This window comes from Propithecus coquereli, unplaced genomic scaffold (assembly GCF_000956105.1).
Source record: "Propithecus coquereli isolate 6110/MARCELLA unplaced genomic scaffold, Pcoq_1.0 Scaffold238, whole genome shotgun sequence".
Lineage (NCBI taxonomy): Eukaryota > Metazoa > Chordata > Mammalia > Primates > Indriidae > Propithecus > Propithecus coquereli.
Genome location: NW_012147930.1, coordinates 4256125 through 4273505, shown reverse-complemented (window position 1 = coordinate 4273505; position 17381 = coordinate 4256125). Strand labels below are relative to the sequence as shown.

The window sequence follows — 17381 nt, the reverse complement described above, 5'->3', positions numbered from 1 at the left end:
TTACAGGCGGGAGCCACCAACCCCGTCCTATTCTTTTGATCTTCGTATTTAAACTCATCGGATTAACAACTTGGACTAATAACTAGTTGTTCAAAAACTGAACTGGCCGCTCTCTGCTCACCACTAGATGGTGCCATGTCCCTGGTCCGTGAGCTCCACCCATTGAAAGGGGTGCCCCACTTTTGCTGGGAGGCAGTTTAGAGGAAAGACGCAGGAAGGGAAGTCAAATCTAGAAGAGAATTTCAAAAGGAACAAGGAAAAAAGGGCCAAATATAAGTGTACTAAATCTGGAAGCTAGCCTAGGAAAAAGTAGGGTGCCACAATAATTAGTGGGTCACAGAAGCTGGGATGTTTTCAGTGAGAGCCATCACCAGCGCCGTGCCCCCCAAAAGGTGACAAGTGTGCACGAGACCCACGGCCCCAGCCGGAGCCCTTAGAGGCCGGGAAGCAGCCCCCCGACCTCAGCCCACAGCACGGCCAGGGTACGTCGCCTGCTCCCTGAGGCCCCTCTCCAGGTTGAGTGGCTTTCGGTCCAAGAGCTCCGGATCGGAAGCCAGGCTGGTTTCTGTTTTCCTATCAGTGTGGCCTGTCGCTGCCCCAGCCCCCGCAGGAAGCTGGAGCTGTTTACCGCCTCTGGGTCCGAAGAGGGGCCTTTTCCCACTGGACTGGTCCAAAGACAGCAGCCGCGGTTCCAGCTCGGGGTGTTTACGAGGCTGGCTGTAAATCCTTTAATACCACAGGTGGTTTCGTCCTTTGATGGGCAGAAAAGTGGCACCTTTTCAACTCGTCCTGTGGAAAGTGTCTTTCCGGGCACATCGCTGTGACTTGTGACCCAGCGGGCTGGCCGGGGCGGGAGGGCGGGCTGTGACTCCACATCCTCTGGGGCCGGTGCAAACAGGAAGGCCCGGGAAGAAGGCAGAGCGGTAACGTGCCCAGCTTCCCAGACATGTATTTTGATCACCTTTGAGAATGGGCTTCTTATCAAACAAAGATAGATGCTTCCCCTCACCCCTGAAATACTGCGGTGAGAAGCTTTACCTATTGTTCGGGTTTTTTTTCCCCTGCCTCTGAAGTGAAATGAACAGAAACAATAATACCCTAAGTTTAAATCACATAACCTCGGTGGCTTCGAGCCTGGGCCATGGTCCCTCCATTGCATCCCGGCTGCTCATTAATTCAACTCGCGCTACGGAAAACCCGTCCAGGAGCCCTGCTCTGACCGGCTGCCGGCTGCAGAGACCGGCGGCTGCTCCCTCTGGACACCCGCATCTGGCGGGCAAGACTGGGCGGCTTCAACAACACGCGTTTGCTCCCACGGTCCTGGAGGCTGGAAGCCCAGCGTCAGGTGGGGTAGAGCCCGCGTAGAGCTGCTTGCTGTGGCGTCCACTCACGAGACACAGAGAGGAAGCTCTGGAGTCTCCTCCCCACCGAGGGCGCTTAGGAATAACGTCATCATGGGTCCCGTCCTCACAGCCTCATCTAAACCCAATCCCCTCCGAAGTACCCACCTCCAAGTACCATCGCATTGGGGACGAGGGCTTCAGCCTGTGAATTTGGAGGGGACACAAACAGTCCATAGCAAGCTGGTCACTGGGTTTCACAGTGACAGTTTTAAGGACGGGCTGATCAGCTCAGCTTATGGAGACAGAGCAGCCTTCAGGGGAGACGAACCCTAGAGTTGGGTTTTGAGAGATGAGCAGGAGTTTGCCGAGGGGGACGTGCATTACAGGCCGGGGGAAAGACCTGGCCGTGTGGATCCTTCTCAGTTGTTCAGAGGGCAAAATAATTAACAAATGTATCTAATAAATCACTTATTCAAAAAGCATCTAACTCAGCTGATACAGGCATCCCCCAGAGAACAGTGCCGCAGCATCTCCACGGCGATCGTTCTGCTGTAACTGACTTCGAGAACTCTCTGTGCTTCCTCGGGCTGCTGTAACAAATACCACACACTGGAAGGCTCAAAAACCAGAAATTTATTTCCTCGCAATTCTGGAGGCTCCTGCCGAGGCCCCTGTCCTAGCTCGTACACGGCCGCCTGTGTCCGCGCCCTAATCTCCTCTGCGTGTAAGGACACCAGCCGGATGGCACCGGGCCCACCCACGTGAGCTCGTTTTACCCAAATTACCTCTCTAAAGGCCCCGTCTCCAAATATAGTCACATTCTGAGGTGCTGGGGGTTCAGGCTTCCGCATAAGAACTTTGTGGGGACGCAATTTGTCTCAACAATTTTCACGATTTCACAACCACGCACAGGCACCCGGCACGAGGGAGCGTCTGGCGCGTGTTCTGTTCACTCAGCAAAGGGTTTTTTGTTTCTCCTGCGCGGCTTCGGGCCCTAGAAAAGCGGGCGGACTTGTTCGTGGACATGCAGAGACAGCAGGAGGATCTGCGGGTCAGGGTGGGCCCCGGACCTGGGCAGCTTCGAGGGCCACGGAGGGGAGCGGCAGGAACAGCTTCTCTGGGGCTTGCCCAGCGTCTGCCCGGCGGCCCCGCTCCTGGAACCGGCCCCCCAGCAGACGCCGCTCAGCGCCTTCTCAGACCCCCCTAATTCCATGAGCGAGCCAGGTTCGTTGGAGCGGGGACCGGGAGGTTGAGGCCCCAGTGGGGTGAACACGGATCTAATCACGGCTCTCCCCAGATCAGCGCTTTGCCTCCGGCACCACCTGCCGCGAGTGTCAGCAGAGCCGACCTGTCCCTCTCGCTGCGGGAGGCTGTGGCCGTCGCAGCCTGTCCCTGCTGGGGTTGGGGGTTGCTTGTCCGAGCCACAGACCCCCTGAGGGAAGACACTTTGCACACACAAAGCACGCTCAGAAAGCAGCGTGGGCGGCATCGAGAAGCGGCTGTTCGTGGGGTCCGAGTCCCTGCGCCCTCCCGAGCGGCCCGGCTGTGCCCGCTGCGCTGTCGCAGGTGCGTCGCGCCACTAACCACCCGGCGGGTCGAGACAGGCTCGAAGTCGCATTCAGTGTGAAACCTGGGAAACTGCTGCTCCCGCCTATTCGCTGGGCCTTTCCTCCCGTGTTTATGGCTCCGAAATAACATACCAGTAGCTTCTCTGACCCCACATGCCCCTAGGCTACCCGGGAATCCAGTCTCCAAGCTGGCTGTCCCCTGGGGGCGACCTCAAGGATGTGGGGCGGTAACAACGTAAAGGTGACAGCTTGCGGTGGGCGTTCCCTGCCGGGCCTCCCCGCCGGGCCTCCCCAGTCCCAGACCCCCGGTCCCCGGCCCTGCGCGACAACTGCGGCCGCGGGGGAGCTTCTGGGGGCCCCGAGGGGGGCGGCGGGCAGGGCTGGGCGGATTTCTCAGCCTCTCCCACCCGGCGCCCAGGTAGGAGCCCGGAGCGCAGGTCCCGCAGCCACCTCCTCCCGGTCACCGCCCGAGCGGCCACAGAAATAAACGGAATGAGGTCCTGGAAAAGAGATCTTTCTCCCCCAGCTGGGAAGGAGGTGACTCTCATTTTAAACCCCCTCCCGCGCCCCGCCGCTGCCGGCTTCTCTAGCAAAAGCGGAACAGGCAGCTCCTGTCTTTCCGGGCTTGAAGAGACGCCAGGCTTTCCTTACGAAGAAGGGAAAGCGAGTCCGCCGAGCGCCCACCGCCGCGTCCCTGCACGTCTGTCCGCACGGCCACACCGCGTGGCAACGAAGGGGTCGCCGACGTCACTGTTGTTGACTTTTAGAGGCAGCTGCCGTGTATGCTGTGCCAGTCCTTTGCCTGGTACATTGAACAGTTTAACTTAATCCCCACTCTCTGCAAAGCCGTGTCCCGTCTGCAAGTGTTTCTCGGTGAGAAAACAGGCTCGCGCCCCCCGAGTCGCTCCCGGCCACACTGAGTTCTCGGCTGCTCAGCCCGGGGACGAGGCGAGAGGACTGGGCGAGCCGCGCCCCGCACCTGCCACAGACGGGTTTCATCCTTTCTTGTGACCTCAGAGCGAGGATGAGGCATCTCTTAGGACCCAGTCCTACTTTTGGATGATGAGGTTTTAAAAAGGTAGTAAACATTTTTGGTAGGCCATCTGGGGACCTCTCTAGTTCAGGGTTGTTGGAGAATTAAAACTGAATACAAGTAACGCACTTTGCATATTATCTATAATTAGCACATGCTCAATGACAGCTATTCTGATTATTATTAATGGAGATTTTATTTGAATGTAAGGCTGATGCTCTGAGAATTTTGTCAGATCTAAAGTACTTACTTATTAAACATGGTTAAAGACCTAGCACTTCCCCAGTCTAGCAGAGACAGATGGGCATGACATGAATATTCAATAAATGTAATATGTTTTAATAAAGATTTCTATAAGGTGTTAAGAGACATGGTAATTGGGCATGTATGGAAATTAAGGATCACAAAGGGTACACCACTTACATCAAACTCTCCAAATTAACTCTGATGCTTCAAGAGGTTGGTTGAAGACCACATTGTGCCACTCAGTACATAGCAGGAGGTTCCCTTCGGTGAAAGTTACTCGGATCCTGAATTCAACATTAAAGATGTGAAGAGAGGCTGGCGAGGTGGCCGAGGCAGGAAGATCACTTGAGAGTAGGAGTTTGAGATCAGCCTGACCAATGTAGCAAGACCCCGCCTCTACAAAAAAAAAAAAAAAGCCGGGCATGGTGGTGCGCACCTGCAGTCCCAGCTACTCTGGAGGCTGAGGACGATGCTCGAGGCCAGGAGTTCAAGGCTGCAGTGAGCTCTGATCACGCCACTGCACTCCAGCCTGGGCAACAGGCTGTCTCAAAAAAAAAAAAAGTGAAGAGAGCCAATTCAGCATTGTCTGAACAATTCTTATCATCAATGGTAAATTGTATGTATCTATACACGTGCACAAACACATGTGATATATATTTCATACATATGAAACCAGACATATTCTGTATGTACAGTTAACCCTTGAACACGGGTTTGAATTTTGAGGCTCCACTTATATGAAAATTTTCTTCCTCTTCTGCCACCCCTGAGATAGCAGGACCAACTCCTCCTCCTCCTCCTCCTCATCTACTCAACGTGAAGATGACGAGATGAAGACCTCTAAGGTGATCCACCGCCACTTAATGAACAGTAAATATATTTTCTCTTTCTTTTGATTTTCTTGATAACATTTCTTTGCCTTCCTCTAGCAGACTTTAAGAATACAGTATACATCTAACATACAAAATCTGTGCGAATCGACTATTTCTGTGTTAATAAACTGTTTCTGTTATTGGTAAGGCTTCCGGTCAACAGTAGGCTATTATTGATCATTAAGTTATGGAGAGATTCCAAAATTATACCCAAATTTTGACTGCACGGGGGTTGGGACCCCTAGGGTCAGCTGTGTTTCTTTCATATATGTAAATAAAATATTCCTCATAATAAAGACACACACTATTTGGTTATTCAAGCTCAAACTGGCAAACCACCAGGTTCTCATTGTTTCCACCGCTTCCCGCCTCTACCTGTGAGATCTTGATGAAGTCTCGGTATTTCCTTCGTCTCTCAGTCTCCTCCTCTGTAAGGTGAGCCGAATGTGTTCAACCCCTCTGGAGTTTCTTCCCACTCTGTTCCCATTTGTGTCACTGCACTGAGCTAGTTAGAAATTTTTATATACAACTTATTTTTAACGTAAAGGGCCAAAATTATTTACTAGATTACAAGAGCATTCTTTTAATTCAAGGGGAATCATTGTGTTTCCATTTCCTTCCTATGCACATCTTGGAATCACTAACTGCAACATTGTTACAGCTTCTTGTTCTTTTGCTGTCAGCATTCTTTACGTTTCTCCTGTAAACACGCTGTCTTTGGACACAATTCATCCCAAGTAATTTCCTTTGGGAAGAATGAAAGCAGAGAGAAGTAACAAAATTTTAGCTTTTCATTATAAGCAGATGCAAGAACAAGCAAATATTCTCGTGATAGCTATTTGGAGTATCTGTAGCATTTACTGATTACATTCATTGTCATTCATTTTACTCATTCCACTTATGCTCGGACTAGTTATCAAGGAAAAGCGGTGACATATTTAACTAGTAATTGTAATATTGAATCACCTTCAGATATTCCTAGACAAAACAACCTATGTCCTCTTGACATTTTTTAATTTGGAAAAAATTTAAAGATATCAAAAAAAACCCCACACAAAGAATAATATGATATAGTATCCACTGTCACCCCAATCCAGAATGAATGATCCCAATATTCTCATATTTGCTTCGGACTTTGTTTCTTGACTGTGCTTTGTCTTAAACACCAATAATTCCTGGATGATTCTTCCAAATCATAACTTCTATATTATGTATTAAATGTGTATTGATTATAACATTTACTTTTTTTTTTATTTCAGGGTATTATGAGGGTACAAACATTATGGTTACATTTTATGTCTTTGCCTCACCCAAGCACGGGTTAGAGGCATGCCCTTCCCCTCTACAATGCTCCCCGTGTAACATTTACTTTTTAAACTAATTTGTTGACTTCAGACTATAAAATTTAAACATAATTGCTTTAGAAAACCTTCAAATGATATTTAGTGATATGATTAAACTAAACCTAAAAAGTCGTCTCAAATTATATCTATTGATGTAATATCTATTGAATAAGTTAAGCCCTTACTGAGTGCCTAATATATGCCAGGAATTACGGTAGTTTTGAAATACAGAAGTCGGAATGAAGATTCCTGCCCTTTAAGTCATCTTGTATATCAGGTCTGCCCAAGAGAAACATAATGTCAGACACATACCCAATAATAAATTTCTTAGTAGCCACATTTTAAAAAATAAAACAGCTGAAATTAATTTTTTGTTGAGCACATGTCCAAACTATTATAATATGTAATCAACATAAAGATTAATGAACTGTTTTATTAATATTTTTTATACTAATTTTTCAAAATCTGGTATGCATTTTACACTCACATCTAACATTTCAAGGGCTCTACAGCCACATGGGACAGTGGCTACCATATTGGCGAGGGCTGGTGCATGACTGGGAAAGCTGTTGGTTGCACTGGCCCAGAGCTCTGTGGTAAGGGACTGTGTGTGTGCTTGCGGCGGGGGTGGGGGGTGTTGAGGGGGTGAAGACAGAGAGAAAGTGGATCAAGACAGAGGCTGAAGGAACCACTAAGTAGACTTGCTTGGAGAGACAGGTGGCAGGGGTGGTTGAAGATGGGCTGGGGCCAGGCCCAGGTGGCTGGGAGAACCTAGGGATTGTGTGCAGGATGAGATTGTAGGATGGGAAGATCTTTAGCAGCTTGTGTCTTAGAGGACGCTGCAGTCCAGAAAGAAGCGACCCACCACCACTACTGTAACCTGGCCGCAACTCCGATCTCCTGACCCTCAGCCCACTATTTTGGTTCACTGCACTGCCGTGAGCTGTGAGGCTGAGCACAGTTTAAGTTCTCTTTTGCCAGTTTCGTGTTGCAGTGGATCTGACGGTCAGTCATAAACCATACCAGGAACCGAAACCCCCCAGCCAACCAGAAAGATTGGGTGCAGGAATAAAAGCGTATTAGAACAACACAGCCAGAAATTACCACATATGTAGACACCTAGAGGGATATTTTGTATTGGATTTATTTATGATCTAATATCCTTTATTTCAGCCTCTAGAAATAGAGAAAGGGGAGATACGGAAACAAAGATATTAGTGCACAAGGAGAGGGAGATAGATTGTTTGGGATTGATTCTTTTTGCATACTTTATTTCACTTCACAATGTCTAGTTTGTATTTGTCGCACACCACGTTAGAACAACATACTAGAAACCTAAAACAAAAAAATATTAGCTCTAATATAAAGCAGAACCCACTTACGTGCTGGTCCCCAACCTTTTTGGCACCAGGGACCGGTTTGATGGAAGACGTTACTATTCCAATAATATTGGACCATTTGAAACAAATCAGCAAGATAAAGAAGCTGGATAGATGGGCGAAATCGTCTCAAAGCTTAACTTAGCTGTCACAACATAAACGTGAACCATTTCTACACCATATTGTTACATGTGATGAAAAATGTATTCCTTTGACAATTGCAAGCATTTAGCACAATGGCAGGATAAAGATGAAGTGCTGAAACAGTCCAAAACTGAATGTTCAACAATAAAAGCTACTGGTGTCTGTTTGGTGGTCCAGCACTGGTATTATCCACTACGGCTTCATGAAACATGGTCAATTACAGCGGATGTCTACTGCACCCAACTGGACGAAATGATGAGGATGTTTGCGATTAAGCAGCCGAGATTGGTCAATAAAGACAGGCCAATCCTCTTGCAAGACAACACTCAACCACATCTCACCAACAACGCCGCTCAAACTACAGAGGCTAGACTTGGGAACTCTGTCATCCACCATATTCACCAGACCTTGCACCAACCGACTACCACTTCTTCCAGGCTTTGGACCACTTCTTGTACGGAAAAATATTCTATTCTCAACAAGCTGTGGAAAACATCTTGGAAGATTTCATTGCCACTTGCTCTCCAGGCTTCTTTGCCGCTGGCATAAACAAGCCACCATTAAGATGGCAAAACTGTGTTGACAGTTTAGGTGCATACTCTGAAACTTGGACTGCTTCTTGTTTATGATAAACTGCGCTTTTGATTCGAAATTAGACATTTCAATATTTAATGACCTCATAAACGGTAACAATATTTCAAGTTAGCTAATCTTTAATCTAAAAGTGTATGTTTGTTTGCTCATAATAAAAACTGGCCCAAAAGGGAGAAAAATCCTGCTTATAAAGATATGTAACACTACAAGGCATGTGGAATATCTGCCAAGAAATTTTTTTACTCAATCTTCAATCTAAATGCTTCAAAAACAAACTATTGAGGTTAAAGTTTTTTCACTATACCCTTGAAATTGTACACATGAAATAATACTTTGATATATATTTCTCTGTCTCCTCAAATGTGGGCCTGGTATATATCTGGGAGTTACTTGGTGCCTATACTTGATGGACAAATTTTGTAGTGACGTATACGAAGGCAGTCTAGAAGCTCTCCAACCATGTAATACCATTCTCTTTATATTAACAATGGCTGGATACTTTCCGACAGCCCTCATACATTACTATATTTCCCCTTTTTTATGGTCAATCTAGTTAGATCACTTGACACAGACTTATTTAGAAAATGTAATTATAAACCATGTAATATTACTGAGGAAAAAATAATGCTTAGGTAACTTGTGTAAAGGAAAATTGTTGCTGCTCTAAATGAAATCACACAGAAATGAAACATAGGAAAAGAAACTGCTAGTATGTATAAGAATTAGCCAGATTGGCACTTTTACTCAACAAGCTGGCTAATTTTAGGCATTTGATGTTTAGATTGCTAAATAATTACAGAATTACCAAGCAATTAATACTTGCCATGCATCTTATAAATTTAGATGAGTTTATACAACCAAAATGATATACTGCTTCACAATTTTGAGTATTTTAATGTATTTTTCAAAACTTTGCTCAATACTTAAGAAAAATATTATGGTTTTATAAATTCAGAATGCAGGGCCAGTCATTAAGCTTATTTTATGTAATTGGAGATTACTGGTGCATTTTTAGGTCAAAAAATGTTAAGCAGCACAGACATCAGAGACAGTGAAGCTTTTATTTTTTTTTACTCTCATCCAAACACACCCTTTTCTGAAAAACATAAAAGCATGCACATTGATGGCATTCTTATAAAGAAAAACTAAGTATTAACTAAGCCATAAATCAACAGGACAAACAAAAGTTTAAGTGATAGGTGAAAAGATTTATAGGTAGGCACAGGTCTTTTAACTTTAGAAAATAATAATTCCAGTCAATATCAATACATGTTAAGGAGAAGCTTCTAATTTTCCAAACATTTTGATACAGAATTTTTTTTCCACTATATTTTATAGACCCTTTGAGAGAATATAAGTTCGAAGAAACATGACATTCAAATGATCTTACTTTGCCTCGTTAAAATGAGTTATAATCCACATAATTCCAATGGTATTGCCTCTTAAAATTTAAATTTGGAGCATATCCATGATATTCAAAATAAGTTCCACAATTTCCATTTTGACCTAGCTAGAAATAAATTCTAAATTTAGTATTGTTAAAAAATGTATTTAACAAAACATGAGATTGATCTAAATTTTACTTTACAGCTAAGAGAACATTACAATTCGGCATGAGGACACTTTGCCTAAGTTTTACGCATGCCCCCACTTATAATTAGGCCAACTGTATCCTGAGTGTATACACATGTGTATACATATATTATACACAGTAACACACACAAACCAATGCACACCACACAACTCTTCAAAGATGTTGCCTGAAATGGCTTATTCTCTGGTTTTGGAGAAGCAGCGTAACACAGTCAGACAAAATTTCCCTTAATTATTTTTCATTTTGTTTATCATGATTCAAGTGGTGTATTCCATTTGGGTCACTGATGAATTCTGCAACAAAAATCCACTAGCGGTAAGTATAAGTGTTAACTTAAAGGACCAGTAGGCAATCAAGTTTAAATTATAAAAATAGAGCAGACCACACTTTAAAAATGTTTCCTTCCATGGGATATATTGTTCCATGACCGAAAATTGTGTGATTTGGTTCCTGGAACATAGCTCTTGTTCTGAGGTGATATTCCATTAAAACTAATGGGAAAGAAACATTCACTCAGCCTGATGAATTAAGTCTGTATTTCACTGGCTTGAGAAGGTGAATTTCTTGACATAGACAATGCAAAATGCCTCTGCAGCAGCTGGTGAAGCTCACTCACAAGGGCTTAAAGAGTTCAGCTTTGAAGCAGGGTGACACCGGCTGGCTCTTCTTCCCTGTGAGTCTCTGTGCAAGCCGCTGAGCAGCACCACTGGCGGGAATCCAAAGGAACAGTAGAGAACACAGTGGAAATCTACCTTGGTAACATACAAGTGGCGTCTGAATTAAATATTTTGCTAAATCAAAAAGAAGTAGGTGAAAGGCACATGCTAGTAAATCTAGTTGGCTCCCATCACCTCAAAAATCTGTGAACTCAGGGTCCAACGAAGGTTCACACTGATTTCTTTGAAATATATATATATAAAAGGAAAAAACGTTTTCAAGCACTTATGGCACAGATGTTGGGAAGTACTTAGCATAGCTTAAATCTTCAAAAAGCTAGGTAATTTCTGCTACAATGAATCAGTCACAATTTTAACTTAAACTTCTCATATTTTATACATTATTCTTTTGTGTAGAGTACAGGGTGTGCAAATTAAGCAATTTCAATAAATATTAGAAATGTTAATTATTTTGCAAATATAAAATGAGTAAAATCAGCTAATAATCCAATACAATAAAAACATTCGCTAAACAGCTTTTTCCCCATGAACATTTTTTGCCCTTTTCTTTGAGCATTTCAATACTTAAATACAATTTCTTTCACTGACTTGCAGAAATTAAACAAAAAGTGAAATATTACCTAGCTGCTAGATACTAAATACTTTAGTGATAAGGGTTTGGGGCTGTCAAGTTATAATAAATCGAAATTAACAAATGTAGTGAAATATGCCGCAAATTAATGTTAAAAAATACAGCCATCTGAATTATAAAATGATAACAAATTATACAGTCCTACTAAGCTTCTGTTCTGAAGTTGCCATTAGTTCGTGGGAAAAGGGAAATGTAAGAAACAGCAGAAACTCCGTTTAGCTTTTGCCTCTCCTGGAGCTCCAGAGCTAACGTTGTAAAACCATGTAGGTTTGCCCAAGACCAACTGCATATCGGCTCTAGTCACAAATTCTATCTTATCCAACGTTCGATCAACAAGGCTTTATTTACACTTCTTATTAAATTCAGGAAACGATTTGATGTAATGTGGAGCCGCCCAAAACAGACAATGTAGCATATCCCACTGCTTGGAGATGGCTCCCTGTTTATGTTTTAACAGTGACCCACAAGCAGCCCAGCAAGGTTCCATACACCCATGTGTTTATATACAGTTTCCTTCCGGTCTCGGTCATAAGCATGCCCGCAGTCAAACTACTTAAGATCAACACTGATGGTAAAGTCTTCTTGATACTTAATTTGGAATTAACACTTTTCCCAGGAAATTTGTTTCTTCTTTCTGGATCTGGTGAATCATAGAATTCTATAAGCAACCTATGGCCAGAATGAAAAAATTTAGTTTCAGTTTTAGTCACTTCAATATTTCAATTCAACAAGTATCTATTGGGTACTTACTTTGTACTGGAGAAGTTACATGTGTTCTTGGAAAATAAGAATGAAAAAGAAACACCCAGAGACTTGGTTTAATAGAAGTTTCTAGTCTTTTAAAATATCTTTAATATGCTCTATGATTAGTATATATGAATTGTATATGTAGCTATTTCACAATACATGGTTATCTGCCACTTTATTAGGATGTTTTTGTCTTTTAAACTTTCAATCTATAAAATTTTTATAGATTGGAATCATGGATATAGAGGGCCAACTATACATGGAGTTCTCCCCAAAAGCCCTTATTCCTATGGAATTATTCATTTTCCTATTTCACTTAAAGTAGGTAAAGGTATAACAGCAGAACATAATAATCTTAAACACAAAAGTACAGAAAGGGAAAGTCCTTCTATTGCTTTATAAATCACATTCCCTAGAGATGACCACTGTTTTAAAATATTTAGATTCATCCTAAATACATATAAATACCTATAACATAAAATAATTGAGATATTAAATATATTGTTCAGTCTTTTTCCTGAGAACAGATTTTCATGTTAATATACGCAGATCTTACTTTTAAATTTCTTCCACAGCCAAAGTGGTCCTGAATGGCTGGCTTGGTATGTCATGTGTAAGTGAGAGTCAATAAAAGAGAGAAATTTAACATCAAGTTTCATTTTCAACCTATTACACTTTTAATAACTTTCACCTGTTAAGGTTAACCCATGAGAAGGGCTCATTAGGAAATATTTTACTGTTTATACAAGGAAAGGAAGAACAATCTCAGTCTCCCATTAGGAAAATAAAACACTTGAGTAAAATTTCTGAATGTAAATATGCTTTTGAAAATATTTTTAAAAAGTGTTTTTAAAAACTAGAAAACCATAACTTTCAGTGTGGTCTTAGTAAACAGTACATCTTACAACTAATGGATACATTTTGTCAAAAAGAGGATAAAAATATAGATGTTCAAAACATCTTTCAAAAAATAAGATATATATCAGAAAGGATAAAACTTTCATTGACAGGAAAACAGTAAATTAATATCCTGAAATTTTCCTCTAACAAAATATTTTCATGTAACAAATTAAATTTGTAAATATCATATCTAAACCTAAGACTCACTTTTTATCTTCCTACAAAGAAAAGAAAATTCTAAAATTTCTTTCTTGTGTCAAATCGAAGATACTCTAATACTCTACTGATGTGACTTGCTGCTTCACGGCCCTCTCTTTGGTGAGTGGCACATGGCACTCCTTGCTGACCTCTTTACGCTAAGCCTCACCTAACAGGTATCCACATATGCCTTTCATCATGAAAGAACCTGAACCAGAAAAAAGAAAGAAACAAATATGCCTTTCATTTACTTAAAAGTAACTCTTAGCAAGGCTCAACACCTTTGTTTGCTCCAAAGTGACATTAGCATGGGCAAACACAAGGTCAATCCCAGAAACTGCAAAATACTAACAGAAAGAAGGTATTTCAATTGCCCCTTCCTTTTCCAACAGATAGAGTGGCACTGTGACCACCTGCACGGCAGACACAATCCCCTATCCCCAGAGCCTTGCTCTCCCATCACGGCTGGTCCTCACACGTCACACCACCGCATCTCATTGGATAAGGCAGATTTAGGCATCTTACATCAGAAAGTTTTGTGTGTGTGGTTTTTATATTTTTTAAAATTTATATCTTACCTCATAGTATTGTCCAAGAAATACTGTGTGACTTGTAAAAGTAATATTTAAAACATGAACAGATAAGCATGGAACAAGATTTCTCTTGAGTTTATAAAAAGCATTCTTGAGATAATGAAACTGTTTAAATTAGTTTCAAATTGTTTACTATAGTGAAGTTTTGTTGAACCAAAAGTTTCTGAAGTGCTGAAACTGCTGTTACTCACTTATCTTTTATTTCAAAACGTTCATGAAGCCATCTTCTCATATATTCTTGGTTTTCTGGGACATCTTTTTTGTCTATACGATCAATATGAATATGAATTTTTGGACACTCTTTGCAGAGAAATTCTAACAAAGAACAAAAATATTTCATTGTTTACTATTTTAGAACTCATGGTTATATAAAATAACATAATGAAAATAATAAGTCCAAAAGGCAAAAGAAAGCTTAAAAATGATTTTTTAAAAAGTACAGATTCTTTCCTTAGCAAAAATAAAACAAAATAAGAATTATAAACTGGTGGTTTTTGGTTTCAAGCTTAAGTAGAAGAACATGCTATAATTTCCAAATCAATTACAGTTACGTCAGTCATTACATTAAATCAATAGTAGCAAATGTTATTTTTCACACAACTGTGAGTTCTATAGGAAGCACAGGGATAGGAAACTGGACCCTAACCCTACTATAAGTCCATACCCAACCCTCCAAAGGGATCCCCAAATGCCAAACCACCAGACCCACTTTCTTCATTCGGACCACCAGCTCCCATCCCGGAGTATCACTTGTCACACATTCCACCAGGCTGTGAACTCCACAGGGCAGAGAGGGAGTCGGTGTGGTTCACTATGATACATCCTGACCTGGCAAACAACTGGGCACTTAGTAATCCTCAATTCCTAGTTCCTGGCCTGACATGTCAGCTTCCCCTCACTGACTGCTGTAGAGCCAAAACCAGCTTGGGTGAGCCGCTCCTCTGCTCCATGACCTGGTTGTTGGTTTCTAATCACTGGTATTCCTTCTTCCTTTCCTGATACTTGCCGTATCTTAACATACTACATACTTGGTTCAGGAACCAAAATTCTTACTGTGGAATAGCTATGAGCCCTTAAATAAACGCAGTTCTTAAGACACGCTAATTTGAAAAAAAGGAGAGAGTCTTTTTTAGCCTGGGCTATACACAGGATGAGGCCAGTATTTATTGCAAGATAAGGAAGAAACTTGAGCCTACAAACTCCCTCCTCTGTAGGTTGCTCTTTGTGGAGAGGTGAAAATATTAATATATTTAAGTTCCTTGGAGAAAAACAAAATATTCCTAAGATATTGAAGAGCATAAAATATAAAACCTATATCAGTATTTTATAATATGGAAACATTAATAGAAAAAACATAACCAGAATTGTATAAAATGCATAAATAGAATATCAAATGTCCTTAAGCACACAATTTATTATGGCAAACCACCTACTTTAGAAATACAATTTAAAAAAAATAAATTATAGCCAGGCTATCCTGTCTGACCTCTGCCCCAGTGGACATTTTCCGTGATGACAAGTGAACCATGAGAGGATGCCCAATTGGGCCGTGATTTGTACCTGCCTTAAAATGAAACTTACGCCACAGAATGGGAGGATAAGGGACATGCTTCTCTCTATAACCAACCTGAGGCCTCACTGAGGCCTAAGCTGCCAGACCCCAGCGAGCACAAGAATCCCTGCAAGGTCATAAACACTGCAGCTTCCCGGCTCTCACCCGCAGGGTCTGGGTAGCAACCTGGAGTGAAGCTAAGGCCCTGCGTGTTCAACAGTCACTCCAGGTAATTCTAACGGAACTATAATCCTCCTAGAGTGCTTTGAGAAATGCTAGGCTATGGCATATAAATAAACAGCATAGCAACTTTAAGGAAAAATTGGTTTTTATTGAGACATAAAATATGAATATTAAATGATAGCCTACAATGCAGAGATAATATTTAATATTTAATACTAAGGAAACTTGGCCACAAAATACTTAGAATATTACAAGTTGTAGAATTTTATACCTAACTCAACTTACATCAGACTTCATATAATTTAAGGTGAATCTCAATCTATAGTAGAGTATAACTAGATCATAATATTAACCGATTTATATAAACAATAAACAGGGTTTTTCAAGCTACAGGTCACACACCTCACAATTAAAATCAACACATTACGAGGAAAACCATGTAATTTCTTATGTGCACAGGTATACATGTAGAATAATGACTCAGAAGTGGGAATGTTAAATTCAAAATATAAATGCATTTGTAAATTTGACAGACATTTCTAAAACAGCTTCTACAGAGGCTATATTATATTGCATTCCTAACAGCAAAGTATAAAAGTGCTTGTAATACTTTAATCTCACCCACCAAGCCTGTTATCGAACCTTGGGATTTTTGCCAATCTGATGGAAAAAAATTAGTATATCCCACTGTAGTTTCAAGCTGCACTTCTCTTATTATGAAGATGAACATTTTTTGTGAACTGTCTGTTCTTATCCTTCATCCACTTTTGAGTTATTGATCATCTTCTTATCAATTTGTAGGAGCACTTTATTGATTAAAGGAATGATCCCCTTTTTTTTGATCTAGGTTGCAAATATTTTCCCAGTTTGTCTTCAGCCTTGACTCTACTCTGGTGTATTTTTTCCTTGTAGAAATACTTTATCCTTAATTGATTAATGCGATAGATTTTATTTTCTTTGTGGCGTCTGGGTGTGACAGCTAGAGGAGTCAGTCTTTTCAAAAAAAAGGCAATTTGTAATGAATATGCATGAGCAGTGGCAACTCCAAAGCCACAAGGTCAGCTCACATGTAGAAGAGGACAAGCAGAGTGGCGGGAGGAGAAGCTGGGTCTGGAACTTGGGCAGTGCAACTCTGAAAGGGTTGCCCTTCCTTGAGGCACTTTTAATGCAGCTAGAGGGAGATCAAGATTAACCACGCGCAACGCGCCAACACTGTGGCATTTGCGCTTTGTGCCACAGGAGTGTGGAGGCAGCAGAAAGCATTGTGAGCCAGAAAGCAAATATACTGGGAAAGGCTTCATCTGAGACCAACTCTGAGGGAAGAGTAGACTTAGATACAGGGTCTTGCTATGTTGCCCAGGCTGGTCTTGAACTCCTGGCCTCAAGCTATCCTCCTGCCTCAGCTTCCCAAAGTGTTGGGATTACACGTGTGAGCCACTGTGCCCGGCCAAAAGCAGCATTTAAAAAAGATTATTATGGGGATTATATCTATTTTTCATAAGTAATAAAAACTTGTTTAATCTTATTTTTTTAAACTATGCTTAATAAATTAATGACAATCTTGCTGAACAACTAAATGCATGTCTGTTCTTAAATGTAAAAACAGGTAAAGGACTCCTTCAATAGTTCAAAAAGACAGAAAATTTCTAAGAAGGGAGGGACAGTAGAATAAGAATGTGTACTTAAATCTGCACATACAGCACACAAGAAATTGAGAAAAGTGGTGATTGTTGGGAAGGGGAAGTGGAGAGCAGGTGGATGGAGACAGAGTAGAAAGCGAGAAA

At 41.7% G+C, this 17381-nt stretch overlaps 1 protein-coding gene across 1 annotated transcript in view; it reads right to left on the bottom strand.

Annotated features, from left to right (window-relative positions):
* Positions 1-11748: 11748 nt before the first annotated feature.
* The window catches only part of AGPAT5 (1-acylglycerol-3-phosphate O-acyltransferase 5), a 43042-nt gene continuing 37409 nt past the window's right edge, over positions 11749-17381 (bottom strand). Inside the window, exons 7-8 of the mRNA XM_012645894.1 lie at positions 14054-14177; positions 11749-12093 (exon numbers count right to left, since the gene is read on the bottom strand). Coding sequence (XP_012501348.1) covers positions 11868-12093; positions 14054-14177 — 350 coding nt within the window. The 3' untranslated portion in view covers positions 11749-11867. The remainder of the gene's footprint in view (positions 12094-14053; positions 14178-17381) is intronic.